This window comes from Cheilinus undulatus, linkage group 13, assembly GCF_018320785.1.
Source record: "Cheilinus undulatus linkage group 13, ASM1832078v1, whole genome shotgun sequence".
Classification (NCBI taxonomy): Eukaryota; Metazoa; Chordata; class Actinopteri; order Labriformes; family Labridae; genus Cheilinus; species Cheilinus undulatus.
In genome coordinates this window covers 15,197,475-15,214,104 of record NC_054877.1, presented here as the reverse complement: position 1 = coordinate 15,214,104, position 16,630 = coordinate 15,197,475, and the positions used below count along the sequence as shown (strand labels likewise).

The window sequence follows — 16,630 nt, the reverse complement described above, 5'->3', positions numbered from 1 at the left end:
AATACAAAGCTGTTAGTCATTCTTTCTTGACGATTTACATATATTTCATGATCTAAGGTTAAGTTCCACTGCTGATTTCATAAGAGCACAAATCTTCCAGCCGTTTTAAAACTAGCCACCATGTAACATAGCAAAACAAAATCCAACTAGTTACTGGGATATTACATTCATGCCTTAATGTAGCTATTTTGTTCAGTGTAAGGGGGTCGAGGAAAACTTCAGGTTACGGGAAGTCCATCTGACAGACATTTTGCAGGGCAAAATATCATGTACTATTTTGGCATCTATGGCTGTTTGACATAACAGGAGCTGGAGACATAACCACAGACCAACTAAGCAGCTTAAAAGTTTAATCTCCTAATTCTTGCAACCCATATTAACCAACAAGGAAGGAAAAAAATGCCAACATTATTTTTTGAAAAAAAGTATTTATTCCATTATGGTAAACAAAATATAACAGTTAAATGATTAATACCTGGTAATAGATAGATAGATAGATAGATAGATAGATAGATAGATAGATAGATAGATAGATAGATAGATAGTTTATTAATTCCAAGGAAACTTCAAGGATGCATACATTAAACCCATAAAATTGAAGAAATCAGGCTTAAAACTTGGTATATACACAGTTTAAACCTGAGTTTTAGTGCAAAAATTTGGATTTGTCTCTAATTTATACTACATCAGAATGATATCAAAATGTAAAAATAACTGTTAATGAAATTAGGTAACTCCTGGATTATTACAAATCCCTGTTGTTGCTGCTGAGCAGTTTCGGGAATGACGTGCCGATGGATCGCCCATGCCGATAGACAACCAGCTCCAGCACGTACTCATCCACTTTCACAACAACAGACGTCATCTTCTCAGTCGACATGAGGAAGATGATGGTGAAGAGGGCTACCTCAAATTCTGGACTGACACCAATGAAGGAGCCTCCTACCGGCTTCACCAGGCCTTTCCAACTGAACTGCAGGTTCAGGACATGATCATCTTCATCCGGCTGTAAAATAATGAAGAACAGACTCATTAAAGACCTCATAATGTTACTAAAATAATTTCACTGTGTGGCTGAGTTTCAGTAAGGCAAACATTTTTTTAAAATCAGAAAAAAATGTTGGGGTAGGCCACTTAAAGAGTTCATACAGAAACAAGCATGTTTAGTGTCTTCACAGTGCATATGGCTCCCCTGTATTTTCTTACTGAATCTTTGTTGTCTCTTGCTTTGTATCCTTTGTAGTCAACATGATCATGTTTTTCCTGCAGGTAGAACTGCACCCAGTTGTGAAGACCCATGATCTCCTGGCCGTACTTGGTTTCTCCCACAAACACGTGTTCAAAGCCACAAGAATCCTCACTGAAATAAATAAACAAAAAAGTTTTAAGATGTAGAATAACAATGTCTCTATGAACACCCACATATTGCTAGTCTTTTGAAATTCATTTCCTTCTTTCATTGTTTTTGCCTGAATAAAGAACAAAAGCAAAACAGGCACCATTACCTGCAGCACTTAGTTAAAAGAAATACAGTGCTTAATAAATTAGACCACCACCACCCAAAGTAAGGTTTATGCCAAAGCTGCCCTATATTAACAGCATTGGTAATTACCAAAATGATTTTTTTTATGTTTCTGCAATGTTAACACACCAATATGTACAAGCTCTTTAACCCAAATGATATTTTTAATGCTTAAATATAATTATTATTATTATCCATGAATTTTAAAATTTACTGATTTACAAAAAAACTAAAAAAAAAAAACAGTAAAGCACATAATTATTTCTTGATTAATATGTCAAATTATAGTTAATTACTTGCATTCCTAAACAGAAAAATGAGTTTTAGTGGCTGAATGTTATGCTTGATTAATTTCTGACTTCTCAGAGAAGCCCAGTGAGCCGGCTCATATTTGGGTATAAAAAGGTGAAGTCAGTTTGAAATTCCTCATTCCTGTTCAAAATGGTAAAATGTGGAGAGCTCACTGAAAATGAAAGAGTCCACATTAAAGCACTTCATGATGTTGGATGGTCTCTGAGACAAATGTGACAGGTGGTCTAATAAATTTGTTAAGCACCGTACTTGGAAATCAAATCTATCTAAACTTAACCCTGGCATGTTTTATAATATCTGTAGAAATGAAGCAGCAGTTTAATAATTCCAAGCAAAACTTTATTTACTAAAAAAGACCACACAATGGAGTTGAAAGCTATAGAAAATTAGTATTTCATCTTTTTTTATTTCGTATTTATAACTTAATTGTATTAATCCTAATCAGGATAACAACATATACTATCTAAAGAAGAGAACACCGGCTATACTCAACTTCATTTCTTTTTCATTTATTCATGTCATTATTCCTTATTGTGTCTTGTGAGGAAAACTCATTCACTGTTTCCATGTCATCAGACTCAGACACAGGACAGCAGTCCTCCTGAAGCTGATAAAGACAGACTCCTACCGGTTCTTCTGTAGATGAGTAAACCTGAGATTGTCCTCTTGAAACATAACGTTAGCGCCCCCTGCTGTTTGTCTGATACTCACCCTCCACTCCGGTCCCTGTGGTAGAGGCGAAACCAGATGTCATACAGCTGTTTCTTGAACTGTGCAGGGTCTGAAGGTGACTGCCCCTTCCCAACCAGATACTTGTGAGCACACTGTAAATTAAAAAATACGTGTACTATTAGTGATACTACATTTCAGGTGAAAATAGGATTGTGTGGAAGAACAGTATCATGCAAAAATATAGTTGTAGGACTAAAATAGTATGCATTTGAGACTGAAAGGTTAGTCTTGATGTTGGAAATGCTGAAATGTTTAGAAGTGTATTAAAGAAAAATTGACTTTCAGGCTTACAAGGACTTCTAAAAAATGCATGTAAAATAAACAACTCCTTGAAGCCCAGGGCCATTTTACTCTCAGGTTCCTTTACTTGACAGCAAAATTATGACATACATTTTTAATATTGGCCCCATTTTCCAGATCTCAGTACTGGTTCACCTAAAACACCAAGGTTTACATCTGAGAGACTGCTATTAGTGTTGCTGAATTTATTGTGTGGAATAATTTTCAGAAAATGCCAAGGCTGCTCTCTTTTGTGTCATATGGTATCTTTAAAGACTTTGTGTTTGAACTATGTAAGGAAAATTAACGCAACTGCTTCAAAATTTGACTTTGACTGTGTGACTTTTAAACCTGGGCATGAAGTTGCAAGTATAGTTACCTGTTTATGTATGTATTTGTAATAATTTTAACTGTGATATATGTTTTTTACCCTGTCTTTTATCAATTTGGCGTGGGGTATACCTGGAAAAAAGCCTTCTGTCTCAGTGGGTTCTTCCTGTTAAAATAAAGGATAAATAAAAAACACCTCTTTTATTTTAACCTTTATTGAACCAGGAATACCTTATTGAGATTAAAACATCTTTTTCAAATGTCTTTGCCAAGAGAAGCAGAAACACAATTAGTAGATTTTCTAGCAACAATGAGCAGCCATACACCAGCCTGCCCTCAGATTTGGCTAGAAGTTCTGTATTTATTTCTGACACTTTAAATCCAAACTACCTTTTCTCCCCATTTTTGCCACTACTATTTGCTACTTTTCATCAATTTTTTGCAATTTTGCCATTTTTTGCCACTTTCTACCCATTTTTGCCATTTAAAGCCAAATTTTGACACCTTTAACCCTGTTTCATCAATTTTTTTTCCTGCCAAATTTTGCTTGTTAGATGTTTGTCACTTTTTCATCCCATTTCACCACCCTTTGCACATTTCTGCCACTTTTAAACTATTTCACCACTTTTCTGCCCATTTCTGCCAGTTTTTAACCATGTTTGCCACTTTCTGCTTATAGTTACCTCTGTAGACACATTTTGCCACTATTTACCCCTTTTCAGCACTTTCTGCACCCATTTTTGCCAACTTTAACCACATTTTACCGTTTGATACAATTTAATTCTTGCCACTGTAAACCCATTTCTTGCCTCTGTTAACCCATTTTTGCCATTTTAAACTCATTTCTACTACTTTTAAAACAGCATTTCACAACCTATTCTGCCCACATTTAATTAATTTAATTTGGCTTTAAGAAAAGGGGATTACGTTTTAAATAAGGCTATATACTTAAGCATAAATAAATGAAAAAAAAAAATTGCTTTGATAAGAGTGGTTATTATTCAGGTAAAAAATAAAATATGGGTATCACAGCTTAAAAATACAATAGACCATGGTTTTGCTGACCTCAATTGGCCCCCAATTTGGCTGGGCCCCAGAAAGCTCTCACATATATTGTTAAATGTGTTGTAATTGCATAACATTACACTAAAACACAAAACAAGCAAATATTTATAAAAATTAAACTACAATCTTTTAAAGATCAGGTAAAACATTTTCAGTCAGATGTCTCTGCCAAGTCATTTAAAGGTCACCTATTTTATCCTATTAAGATAAGTTTCTATTGGTCTCAGAGGTCCCCAAAACATGCCTGTGAAGTTTTTTGCTGAAAAAACACTATAGTATTGGATATTTGCATGTCTAAAAACCAATCTGTTTCAGCCCTGCTCAGAACGAGCTGTTTCTGTGGCTTTAAATGTTAATGAGCTGTCTGACTCCGCTCCTGACTACAATCCTCTCAGGAAATGGATGTGGCTGAACTTTCTTCCAAGAGGGGAGGGCCAGCTGAACCTGGGGGCGGTGCTAACACCACACATGACATCATGAGGGAAATATCTGCGAACGGCCTGTTTCAGCACACATTTTCTGAAAGGTGGAGGGGTTCTGAAATACTAGGGTTTTGTGGACTGGCCAGGGGAACATATTTTTTAGAAAAACCTGAAAGAGTGTATTTTGCACAATATCTGACCTTTAACATCCTTTTAAAATAATGTATACCGACCAAAAACAAGCATTAAACTGAGACATACACTTAACTCCTGGTTGCTATACTACAAGTTGTTTTGGTTGTAGTTGTTGATGTTTTCAGAATATGGCCAACTGGAAAGTAACTAAATAAAACCTCATTTTGATTTTAAAATACATATATTTACTAAAATCATAAAGTAATGATCAGTTAAACATCTTTATATTCTTCTCCTTCTTTGCAATCCCATCAGACAAAGTGTGTACTTGAGACTTTTTAGCTAAGGTAAAATAGAAGATCCCTTATATTAGAGGCATTTGTACTCATGATGAATTAATTGGAACATAACTTGTCCTGGGGGATTTTTTGTAACTTTTTGTCTATTTTTATAGTATGTCCAACTTGACATACTTTTGTTTAGGAATTTGGTAGTATTTTTACTTTTGCCTTTGCATGCTTGTTAACCCTCTTGCTGTTGGCAACATACACAATAAAAAAATACTTTTTCCCTTAAACATGGAAGGAAAGCCTTCAAAAATAAAGTACATCATGCCAAGAAAAGCGCACATATTTAAGGGCCTGTAATTAAACTAAGATAAGAAATTAGGACATGAAGTTTCACAAGTAACAGAAAGTTACATGCAACGGTAAATAGTGGCTGATACTGTAGGAGTTGACCTTTATTAGCTTAAAACCTTTTTTTAAACTTGTCAGACACACCTCAAAGGTCTGTCAGCATTTCAGGAAGTAATCAGGTATGTAAACAGCTGAGATCTGTTTGTGTTTGTTTGTGATGACAGAGGTGTTAAAGTGACATCTCCCTCTCTAAAGGCTACTGCACCTTCATAACCTCTGTCTCCATCATGGAGTTGATGAAGAGTCTGTTCTCCTGCAGCTCCTCTGATGTGACAATCTCTGAAACGCCTGTGGATGACTCATAGTTGTCCAGTAAGTTGATGAAATCTGCAATAAAAACAGACATGCTTGTAAAAACGAAGAGGTTTCAGGAAAAAACAGAGTTGTTAAGGAATTCTACTTACGTGCATATGTCTCAATACTCTTGAGTTTGTTTTCATTGACGTATGTGAAGAGCGGAGCACGAGCCCGGTCTCTGGCATAGTTACTGCCCTGAGCAACGTAACCTGCCCTCCCCTGATTTAAACACAAAAACAACAGACTTAAGCAAATGTTATCTGCAAAGGGATGAAAGCTGACAAAGAGACAGTGACACTGGACATTTCCAACACAACTTAAGAACTTTCCATGTGACACAAATGACATGTTATATTGTATGTGCAAACAATAGTTCGTGTAAATAGTCTGTTACATGCAAAGTTATATTTGGGTTGTAATCACGGTCTGATTCAGGCCTACCACACATGCTGAGGCCTATTTTTTTAAATGCACCTTTATGAATCTCCTTCTAAGCAAAGTCAAATGCAGGAAAACTAGCCCTAAGGTGTTTCATAACTAAGGCGATTACATTGCGTGTCCAGCCAACTCTCCAACCCCTTAGTTTTTATTTTCTGTATTGTCTACAGCACATGTAGCAGAGCATCAGGGCAGTGGATGCAACCTGACACACCAGATAGACTGTTTTACATAACCAATGACTTATCTCCCATCCATCTGAGCATCAGCCTTTACAAGGCTTAACCTTCCAAAAAACATCTTAGTGGGTGATTGGATGAATGGTCTGTTTAATTCATTACATGCTGATCAGAGCAACAAAACTTACTGTATGAGCGAGTAAGGTGTTCGTCGTGCCTGTGAATTAACTACATATCATTAGCTAGACAAGCAGCAGTTATCGTTGTTAACTATCAGTGGAGCCAGTTGGCTAAAAAAACTTTTAGTGCGATTATTTTCTCTTCTTTCAATGAAGAATTGTTGTCCAGTTCTTACAAAACTTCCACTATAGGGGTGCAGCTGGCCTAGTGGTAATGGTGCCCAGCATCAAGCCTGGCCTGAGGCTCCTTTCCCGCATGCATCTCGCCAACTCTCTAATCCCTGTTTCTGATTCTATCCACTGTCCTCCTTTACAAATAAATGCATGAAATACCTCTCTCTCTCTCTCTCTCTCTATATATATATATAATTTAAAACTGCCAGTATTTTTGTATCAGCGCTAATCTCTTCATCAGCCCCCACTGTCTACTGGCTTGCAGTTAAACTAAACTATGCCTACAGCTCCTCAGATGATGTTGATTGGTCCCGTCTTTCTCTGACCGTGAACAAGTGTTTTAGCTTGAAGCTTTGCAAAATGGATCCACCTGATGAAAGACATGTCATATGGCCAACCCAATGGTTTTGAGTTCTGGGTTGCAATGAAATCACTAGATTGTGTCACATAATGACAAATGTGCTCAAATACAGTTATTTGCTTTCAACTCTTTCAGGTTCTTTCTGAGCTGAGATGCACAATACTGTGTTATAGCCAACATATATTCAAATATTTCAAAACTCATTCAAGCCTATGACGATTTACACAGCCCTTTTTTAATATTTATTGTAGAGAACAACAAAAGTCTCCTGTACTAGAAGTGAGCTGTTCCTTTTATTGTGATAATCAAACCAGAAGACATAGAACAAGACAAACAAAATTCTACAATAAATAATAGATACATAGCATTCTTCTACAAAAATAGACCTTCAGTCATGAAAAACAAAGTAATTTCTTAGAATTAAATTTGCATTATATGTGAAATTAATTAACAGTTGAGCTAAGCCTCATTTGCCTTCTTGAGGACTACAAACAGCACTGCAATGTCAAACAATGTGCATCCCCTTTTCCAAGCATTAAAAAGAGGAGAACAGGGGAGCAGGTGTCCTAGTGGTTAAAGGTGCTCCCCATGTACGTGGGCGGCCTGGGTTCGAATCTGGCCCGAGGCCCTTTACCGCATGTCTCTCCCCCACTCTTAACCCTGTTTCCGATTCTATCCACTGTCCTCCTCTATCTAATAAAGGCACAAAAATGCCCAAAAATAAATCTAAAAAAAATAAATAAATAAATAAAAAAAGAGGAGAACAATCCACATCCAGGAGGCCTAGTAGGTAATTTGTGAAATTTAAAGGTAAAGCACTGCCCTCTCCTATGTTTATTATGTGACTCTTGTTACTTAAGATCTATATTTGGGAACAAACACTCCACCTTACACATTTTTTTGCCTGTTTTAGGACTTTAAATTCCTGTTTGCTTCATCTTGAATCTTCTTTCCTGTGTTGGATTGTCTTCTGGCTTTGATTATAGCCCGCCTCCCCACCACGTCCTGTTTGTTATCTCCATTTGTTTTATATAATCATTTTATTGCATCTAGCTCTGCAACAGCCACCTTCAGCTGGTCCTTTTCCTGTTTTCCTGTTACCCTGGTAAAGCAACCATAACATTATACATCAGTGCTGAAAAAATGCCTTTATTATTCAGTTAGGACAGGGACTCTAGTGATCAGGTCTGCATACATTGCAGTTACTGTATATTTGACTTTTTTGCACTGCAGAGGAGCAATGCTGGCAGACTCCATGCTTACCTGGAGGTTAATGATGTAATCAGTCCTTGGTTCAAAACGGTTGGTGTCCAGACGCCACAGTTGGTTGAGCACCTCAGTGAGCTCATGGTCTGCCTTCTGACTGTAAAATAACATACAAATGCAGAAAATTAATGAGGAGCCGTGCTAGTTAAATAGAATATGTCTGTTTGGACACTGAAGAAATCTGCTCACACTCATAAAGGATGCCAAAGTGGAGTTATTTGGATTTGGTTCATCAAGAGAGAGTTCACAGACTACACAATCTTTTCGGCAGATGTTCTGACTTTACATAGTGGAAAAATTTCAGCTGTGACTTGTTTGTCTTGTGGAGGCATACAATTGCCAGGCAGAAGTTCCACGGCCTTTCTGTCAGTCAGAGCAGGTTGTAGGAGTTTTTATTAGATACCATGGCTGAATAATCTATCAGTAAAACCAACCAAACATGTCATCACCCATGCAAGAAACCTCTTACTAACCACTGTTTCCTTTTATGATTATGTGCTGGACTTATTTAGACAACAGTTGTGAGCCTTAAGTTGGTTTAGTATGTCAAACCTAAACCATCCTGTGGTTCTGTGGATAACAGCAGTTATACACATTTATGGCTGCTTTTTCAACATGTTACTCTGACATCCATCAGTAAAATCTAGTACAAAAATCCTGTATATTGTCACTGGTTGCTGAATTGAATTTATTTATTTGAAAGGATAATGCAGTTTAACGTACTTTCACTATAAAGCATAAGGCCACTATGCACAGAGATTTTATAATGATTACTAATTTTTAACTCGGGTAGGTAGTTAGGCCTTAGAGTAAACAGTTCACAAAATGTCCAGCATTTAACAGCATATAGCTTAATGCCACTGTACACAGAATGAAGTGAAAATAAATACATAACCACAAAGAAAAGGCAATACATTAATTCTATAACCCAGTACAATTAGGAAGTCTAAAAATGACAGTCTAAAACTGTGTATATCTCAGGCTGACTGTCAGCTAACACTAGGCCTTTGTTATAAATGCTTTTGAGTCTGTGATTAGTTTTATTTCAGTTGGTTAATGAATTCCAGAGTTTACAGCCTTTAACTGGGAGAATTTTGATCTATGCTTTTATATGTCACAATTTCCATTTACTGTGCTTCTCGTTACTCTGCTGTTGTCCTGTCTCCAAATAAATTTGGACAAATGTACAGGGGCAAGTTTATGAACACATTTACCTAATTTGAGGTAGGAAAATTGCATGAAGCTTTCAAAACTCAGTAGATTGTGTTTTTTCAGAATGGACTTTTTTTCTATTATTTTTGGAGCCTTATTGTACAGTGATGACATATTTGTAATTGTTGAGGGTGATGCTTGAGCCCATACGGTCATACAATATGAGAAATTAGAGGAAATCATACAGTGCATAAACACTTAGGCTGCCAGAGTTGGTATAAAATGCTTAACTAAGTTAAAACAAATCAGGTCGCTCTTTACTGTTTTAGTGATTTTCTTCACACATTTATCAAAGCTGAGCTGTGGATCTAAGATCACTCCCTATAACTTTTATTCACTAATCTAATCAATTTCCTTATTCTTTATCTTAACACAAAATCATTCAAGTGAGGTCTGTTTCCTAATGGAGAAACACATCGAAAAGGTTTTATTTAAATTCAAGATGACAGTGTTCCAGCCACAGATGGACATCACACATGTACTCATTTAGGATCTCTGCTGCCTTGCTAGGTGAGCATAAATGATCAAATCCTTAGCATAAAGCTGGGCACCAGCCTCTGGACAAGTTTTGGGCAAATCATTTATAAACAGACTAAAAAACAAAGGGCCAACAATTGACCCTTGGGGGATACCCATTGTCTGCCATTGTTGGTTGTGGTTGACAGTGTCAAATGTAAAGGCATAGCATCATATTCACACAGTTTTTTCTTTTCTTGACATCTAAGAAGATAATTTTTTATTTGATTTTGAAAATAGCGATGTCAAAACCCCTGCAAACAACACTAGATTAGAGTAAATGCAAAGCAGATCATTCCAAATTCAATCACCAGTAACAATTTAATCAAAATTTGTAAAAGGCCCACTGTTTCTTCAAACACAAACTACTAGAATTGTCTCATATTGCAAATTTTAAATGTCAGATTATATATTTACTTTACTTTGTCTCTGTTTGTGTATATCTAATTTGTTGAAAGGTAGTTGTTGCATCATGGAACTTTGAATAATCAGTCCTACAAGAGCTTATCAGTGCTGCACTTCAAATTCATAGGAGAGCCAAATCATCCAGTTCACAGCGGGATATTTTTGATGAAAGGCTGGCCTTAAGTGTACCCATAGAGTTGAATAAGTCTTGCTATTATGGATCTTTTCGTTAAAGAAAACAATAACAGAATAAAACAACTGTACCAGCTGGGCTCCATGATTTGACCCACCTTCTTTATCAAGGACCAGCTGCACAGCTTTTTTATGGGTTGTAACATGAGAGAGACCAAAAAACAAACCCTCAGTGTGCTTTTTTTCATCCTGCTCGCCATGTTAAAAAGAATAAGGTCTTGAGGTATATACTTGAGTCCATGAGAGGTATTCTTTATACTGTTTACACCCTTCAGTCTGCAAAATCTCATCTTTACTGTTGTTGTGATCAAAAACTGGTAATGCCATTAAAAATATCAAGAATTTTTAATAATTGCCACACCCTTACTTCCAAAGAAACAAAAATATTTGTCACACTGGAAAAAAGTTGAGTAAGAAGCAAATGACAGGAAGGGGACAGAGATACAGAAACTTCTCTGTTCTTAAATTAGTCAGCGCAGTTATGAGTGTCACAAGGAGGAAAACATTTGCTGCTGATTGAAAGGCTCTACTCCAATGTGTACCGTTTGTTCTGCTGTATAATTCAATCCACTATAATCACTACCAGATCCAGCTGCACTCACATAAGCTACATGCAGCAGCACCAACCAGAAATACACAGTTCAAACCTTTAATCTTCGCTGAAACAGCTGTTTGTCCTAAACTGGAGGATAGTATGCGTTTGCGTGGACCACGAAAGTACATCTTTACTTCTTGTCGACATCTCACCAAGAAGTGTCATGTTACAGTGCAGCCAGTGTTTACTACAAATATTTCAGTCTTGACAGGAAAAACGTCTCAAAGGGTCGAAAAGTGTCTCAAAATGTCCTCGTGAAACATGCACCAATCAGGAACTGAAGAAGAACCTTCAGGAATCGTACTTATGATGTTAGGCTACTTTTTAATTTTCTACCAAGACTTACCTTCTTGACATGGTCCCGTGTAGTGGAGAAACTTCGCACTGACTTGTCACATCCCCTAACAAAAGCACCGTTTCATGCGGACAGTTATCTGAAACATCAATCATGACGTGTCAACGACAACAAGCCAATCACAGCACAGGAAAACAGCTGCACCCCTCCTTTTCGTCATTAAAAGGCGGATCCAAGTCTGTGGTCATATTACTAATGCACAGTAGGCTCAGGTTAAATAAAAGGATGTCTAACACTGGTACAGAACTAGTACAACTTTAGACTAACAAAATATAAAGCACAGATTAACATTTGTTCTCTAGTTTTACCTTAATTTTATTTTTCTGGAGTAATTTTATGAAATTCGACAGTGTTTATAGCATCGTAGCATTTGCAATTTCTTAATTCCAAAAACCATGAAAATGTTAATTTGGTCCAATGCAATTAAAATCAAATGGAACAAAAACCAAACTCTGAATTTTAGTTTACCTAAGGAAATCCAAATGTATTCATAAATAGAATAAGAACCAGTACATCTTTTCTAAATTTGAGACCTACTGGTTTTAGTGACAGAGAATCATGAATTATAAGGCCCATATAAGTTTATCAATATAAACATCTGGACAGCATTGCTCCTCCACAACGATTTCCATATTTAGAAATGAATCACAAGACCGAATAATGTTTTGCCAGATCTTTCTCTGATTTTGATGTATCTTGATGAAAAAATATTAATGGTACGCATTTGAAAAGACATGCCTGATAACAATGAAAATGCATATTCACACTGGCTAATGATAAACCTGAGTACGACACAAGTGGCTTTTATTTTGAAGGAACCGTCCGCAAACGGGTAGGAAATAGACTTCCGCGCAAGCGCAGCAGGCCCCCACGTTGTTTTGGAGTGTGAGGAGGGTCTGGTGAAAAATGATTGTTGATAGTTATATTAAATAGGTAACGCAAGCTGTATGCGTTATTTATTTTCTCGTTGTTTCTAGTGTATGTATTCATAACGAGTTTTAGTAGCTGTTCGTCAAAAAAGGTGTCAGAATCAAAACTGGAACGCTGAAGTTTAACTAAATCTAACTAGCCTGATAGCTTAGCCTACTCTAGCGTGAAACATGGCAGCTGTACTGGAGCTGATAGCTGGGAGCTACGAACAAGTGACAGTTGGTTACCGAGTGAACACAGATGAGAAAGTAAGTGTGGCTTTGCTGTTTATGATATGTTCACCTGAGATCTGATCTGCCTCGTATTGTCTGATTTCTAGAGCTTGTAAACTAAACTGAAATGTCAGTATGATGGAGTCTTTCTGTGGTATAACTCTTAGAGGCAATGGCCTATTTCTTAAACTGTTAAAATACACAATATGAGCTGTACACAAATGATACACTGTGTAATCACGGTTCAGGTGATTTCCTACTGAAGTCCTTGCCTTCAAATATTACAGCTGTCCTTATTAAGAATACCTATCCCTTGTTTTTTGGTTGTCACGCAGGAATGGACAGCAGAGGCAGATTTCACCCATCACGCCCACACAGCATCTGTATCATCTGTGGCAGCCAGTGAGAGGTTTGTTGTCACAGGGAGCAAAGATGAGACTATTCAGCTTTATGACATGAGCAAGAGAGTTGAACACGGAGCTTTGCTGCATCATGACGGTGAGTGTCTCAACTCTCCAGCTAATTTTTTGGTTGACATAAAATCCCTGATACTGACTTCTGACCTCTTTTCACACAGGTACCATTACCTGCCTGGAGTTTTACGGGACAGCTCATTTACTGAGTGGAGGAGAGGATGGACTCGTCTGTGTGTGGAGCACGAAGAAATGGGAGTGTCTGAAATCCATCAAAGCACACAAGTAAGTATACGAAAGAGGTTCTGACAAGATTGGATTTGTGCGGTTGTTGTGTTATTTGGATCAGATGGGGCAAAGTTATTTTCTACTTGTTTCCTCAGAGGTCATGTTACTTCGCTGTCAGTCCACCCATCAGGGAAGCTTGCACTCACAGTTGGGACAGATAAGACCCTCAGGTACATTTCTCCACCTCATGTGACAGTCGGTCATGGTTATTTAAATCACAAGTCAAAAATCATCTTTTTATCTTTCCAGAACGTGGAATCTAATCAATGGAAGATCAGCATTTATCAAGAACATTAAACAGAGTAAGACCCCTCTCGGATGGAGTAATGAGTGGACTTTTTTGTTGCAGTGTTGGAAGTTATTTTATTCTTTTTTCTCTTGATATATTTAACAGATGCACAAATCGTCAGATGGTCTCCAGATGGGGATAAATATGTGGTCGTCATAAATGATAAAATGGACATCTATGACCTGCAGACAGCCTCTGTGACTGGAACAATCACAAACCCAAAGAGGATCTCATCTGTTAAGTTCTTAAATGTGAGTTTTGCAACCATGAATGACAAACGTGTTTGTAATGATAATTATGACTATTAATGAAACTGTTAATGACGAGATGAATAACAGAAATGTCAGATAGAATAAAAACGCTGAAAAGTTGCATCCCTTCATCTTTGTACATTTAAAAGATTCTTTTTTTTTTTCAGAACTCCATTGTAGCCATTGCAGGAGACGATGAATTTGTGAGATTATGTGACATAGGAAAAGAGAAATGGCTTTCCGAGTTTAAAGCTCATGAAACAAGGTACATTTATTTGTTGTAGTTAATTTATCCACTTGCACCTTGTATGTATGTATGTAAAAGTGAGTTAATGTGTTTTTTTTTTCCATTTTGTGATGGCAGGGTCAAAGCAGTTGATAGCTTTATGATGGAGGACTACTGTGTGGTGGTGACTGCTTCAAATGATGGATTTATCAAAATGTGGAAGCTCCATCTCAAAGAGGCAAGACTTATGTTATTAACATTTAATCATCAATTTACTTAGAAACTATTTCCTTTAAGAACATATACAAAACTCCATGAACAAGTAATATTTAATGCTAAATAAAAGCAAAGCAAATAACCCTTTTGTACCTGCAATTGTAGCTGCTATTGATTTAAAATGTACCCCAACAGGAGCTGGAGTCACCCTCTCTCCTGGGGGAAGTGAACACAACAGCTAGACTGACGTGCCTCGCTGTGTGGAAACCATCAACAGTGCAGCAGAGCACTGAGGAAACAGCAGCTGGAGCCACATCTTCAAAAGGTAGTCTTCCTGCAAACACTGACGACAAACTACAGTCTTATTGTTATGAAAGAAAAATGGGTGTAGGTAAAGAGGATATAGAGAGGATGGTGGCTCCCATGTTGATATGGATGTACTATATCTGCTGATGGTGCAGCTATCCTCTGTAGATTCATGAATTGAAGAGATTCTTTATTTTTCGGTCTGTGTCAATGTAATGGTCCTTTTCTGTCTACAGAACTAGCTCAGGAGCTGTCAAAGACAAAGAGAGTCCGTATTGCCACAGAAGAAGTCATCCTGGAAGATGAGAGCAAACCAAAAAAGAAGAAGAAAAAGGATGGTGGGAAAAAGCACGTAGCAAAATAAATGCATTTGATTAATATTAATGGACTCTTGCAATGGACTCTTTTATGTCTTGACTTTTTTGGTCACATGCATTTGCCACAGGGAGATGATAAAGCACAGCTGTTAAATACCCATGACATGAATACATATCTGCTGATGTAAGAAAGAAATTAATTGAATTCAGCTAAGCAACGATAAAAGATTTTTTTTTTTTATTATCAATGGATTCCTTTCTTTTACGTGATATTGTGAATTATTAGAGATGGTTCTGACCACCCAATCTGATTGGACAAGAGGCAGTCTATGAGTGCTGGTATTAAGCACAACATGACTGGGTCTTCTCACTTTATGTATCACTCTGTCTTGGAAACGCATTCTGGATATTGTAAACATTACATCAGACAGCGTTTTTCTACAATATGATATAATTTTAGAATATTTTATTTATCCCCTCGGGGAAATGTGGTGTGGATTTTAATCAATTAGACAGCACAGAAAAACACCAGACCAGTGGTTTTCAAACTGGGGTCCGGGGGCCCCTGGGGGTCAGCAAGCCATAGCTTGAGGGTTTGCGAAATAATTCAAACTAAATTATTCAAGTAATGCCATGTAATTAAAAATCAAATAAATACATATAGGGACCACAGTGCCATAAAACAACAATACTAAACCAATCACTCCCACATAACTCAGCTTTGGGCCAGTAAAAATTTAGATATGATTGTGAAATAGCATAAATCTATCACTCATCATGCATAAAAAAAAGCACATGAGAGAGCACAGAGGATTTCTTGTTTGGCTGCTCAAAGATTGCAAAAAGTAAGAAGCCACACTCAACTGGACAAGAGCTTGAATTTAGGTTGAAGAGTTTTAAATACAGCATCTAGGGGTACCAATGGCAGTTATCATGTTTAATCAGCGTGAGGGTTATGTGGGGGTCCTTGGAAAATTTTCTGCCCTGTAAGAGGCCCCTAGCCCCAAAAAGTTTGAGAACCCCGGCACTAGACAATACTAGTGCAATGCAAACTACATTACTTTTTACCGCCAGTGCAGCTGTTGTACTGAATATCAGCACTGCTTTGAGTGTCTATGGCTAAATAAGCATAACTGGTGAACATTTTGGAGTTTACTACTTAACTAGTAATCATTTTAGAGCTTCGCTTTTGACTCTAAGGGTTAAAAAGACCACAATTTACTACATGATACTTACAATAAATTACATTACAGTTCTTACATGTTAACTAGCGAGGTTGAATACATCTTCAATGCTGCAACTAGTTGAATACAAAGCATGTTTTTTTTTGTCATGCTTATTTTTTATTATTTTATATATTTTGTTGGTTTTGTGTTATAGGTATTGTTAAACTTTGTGTTACATGAGTCTGAAATTAAAACAACCTAAAATCTAAAACCAAATTATTTTAAAACAAATAATAAAGAACAGTGAAATGCCCTATAAAATGCCATGAAACTTCTTTCAGAAATAAGCAGA

The 16,630-nt window shown here is 36.9% G+C and overlaps 2 protein-coding genes across 2 annotated transcripts; one reads left to right on the top strand and one right to left on the bottom strand.

Annotated features, from left to right (window-relative positions):
- Window positions 1–426: 426 nt before the first annotated feature.
- LOC121519729 (poly(U)-specific endoribonuclease-C-like) lies at window positions 427–11,726 on the bottom strand. Its single transcript, XM_041802576.1, has 7 exons — window positions 11,656–11,726; window positions 8,387–8,486; window positions 5,900–6,011; window positions 5,701–5,822; window positions 2,546–2,658; window positions 1,207–1,360; window positions 427–1,006 (listed from the first exon to the last, which is right to left on the bottom strand). Exons 1-7 carry the CDS (start codon window positions 11,664–11,666, stop codon window positions 746–748), a joined length of 873 nt encoding a protein of 290 aa, XP_041658510.1. The 5' UTR covers window positions 11,667–11,726; the 3' UTR covers window positions 427–745.
- A 794-nt stretch (window positions 11,727–12,520) lies between these two features.
- On the top strand, window positions 12,521–15,356 carry pak1ip1 (PAK1 interacting protein 1). Its single transcript, XM_041803812.1, has 10 exons — window positions 12,521–12,842; window positions 13,142–13,304; window positions 13,384–13,504; window positions 13,603–13,677; window positions 13,757–13,809; window positions 13,902–14,047; window positions 14,215–14,312; window positions 14,412–14,511; window positions 14,685–14,814; window positions 15,032–15,356. The coding sequence occupies exons 1-10, from the start codon at window positions 12,765–12,767 to the stop codon at window positions 15,157–15,159; spliced, it is 1,092 nt and encodes a 363-aa protein (XP_041659746.1). The 5' UTR covers window positions 12,521–12,764; the 3' UTR covers window positions 15,160–15,356.
- The last annotated feature ends 1,274 nt before the right edge of the window (window positions 15,357–16,630 follow it).

Excerpts from the sequence above, each read along its gene's own strand:
- LOC121519729 (XM_041802576.1), bottom strand. Across the intron at positions 5,823-5,899 it reads GAGTATTGAGACATATGCAC|ATTTCATCAACTTACTGGAC; the intron begins GTAAGTAGAATT and ends TTTTTATTGCAG. Across the intron at positions 1,361-2,545 it reads CACAGGGACCGGAGTGGAGG|TGAGGATTCTTGTGGCTTTG; the intron begins GTGAGTATCAGA and ends TATTTATTTCAG.
- pak1ip1 (XM_041803812.1), top strand. The coding sequence starts at position 12,765 with ATGGCAGCTGTACTGGAGCTGATAGCTGGGAGCTACGAACAAGTGACA. Across the intron at positions 13,678-13,756 it reads GGGACAGATAAGACCCTCAG|AACGTGGAATCTAATCAATG; the intron begins GTACATTTCTCC and ends TTATCTTTCCAG. Across the intron at positions 14,815-15,031 it reads TGGAGCCACATCTTCAAAAG|AACTAGCTCAGGAGCTGTCA; the intron begins GTAGTCTTCCTG and ends TTCTGTCTACAG.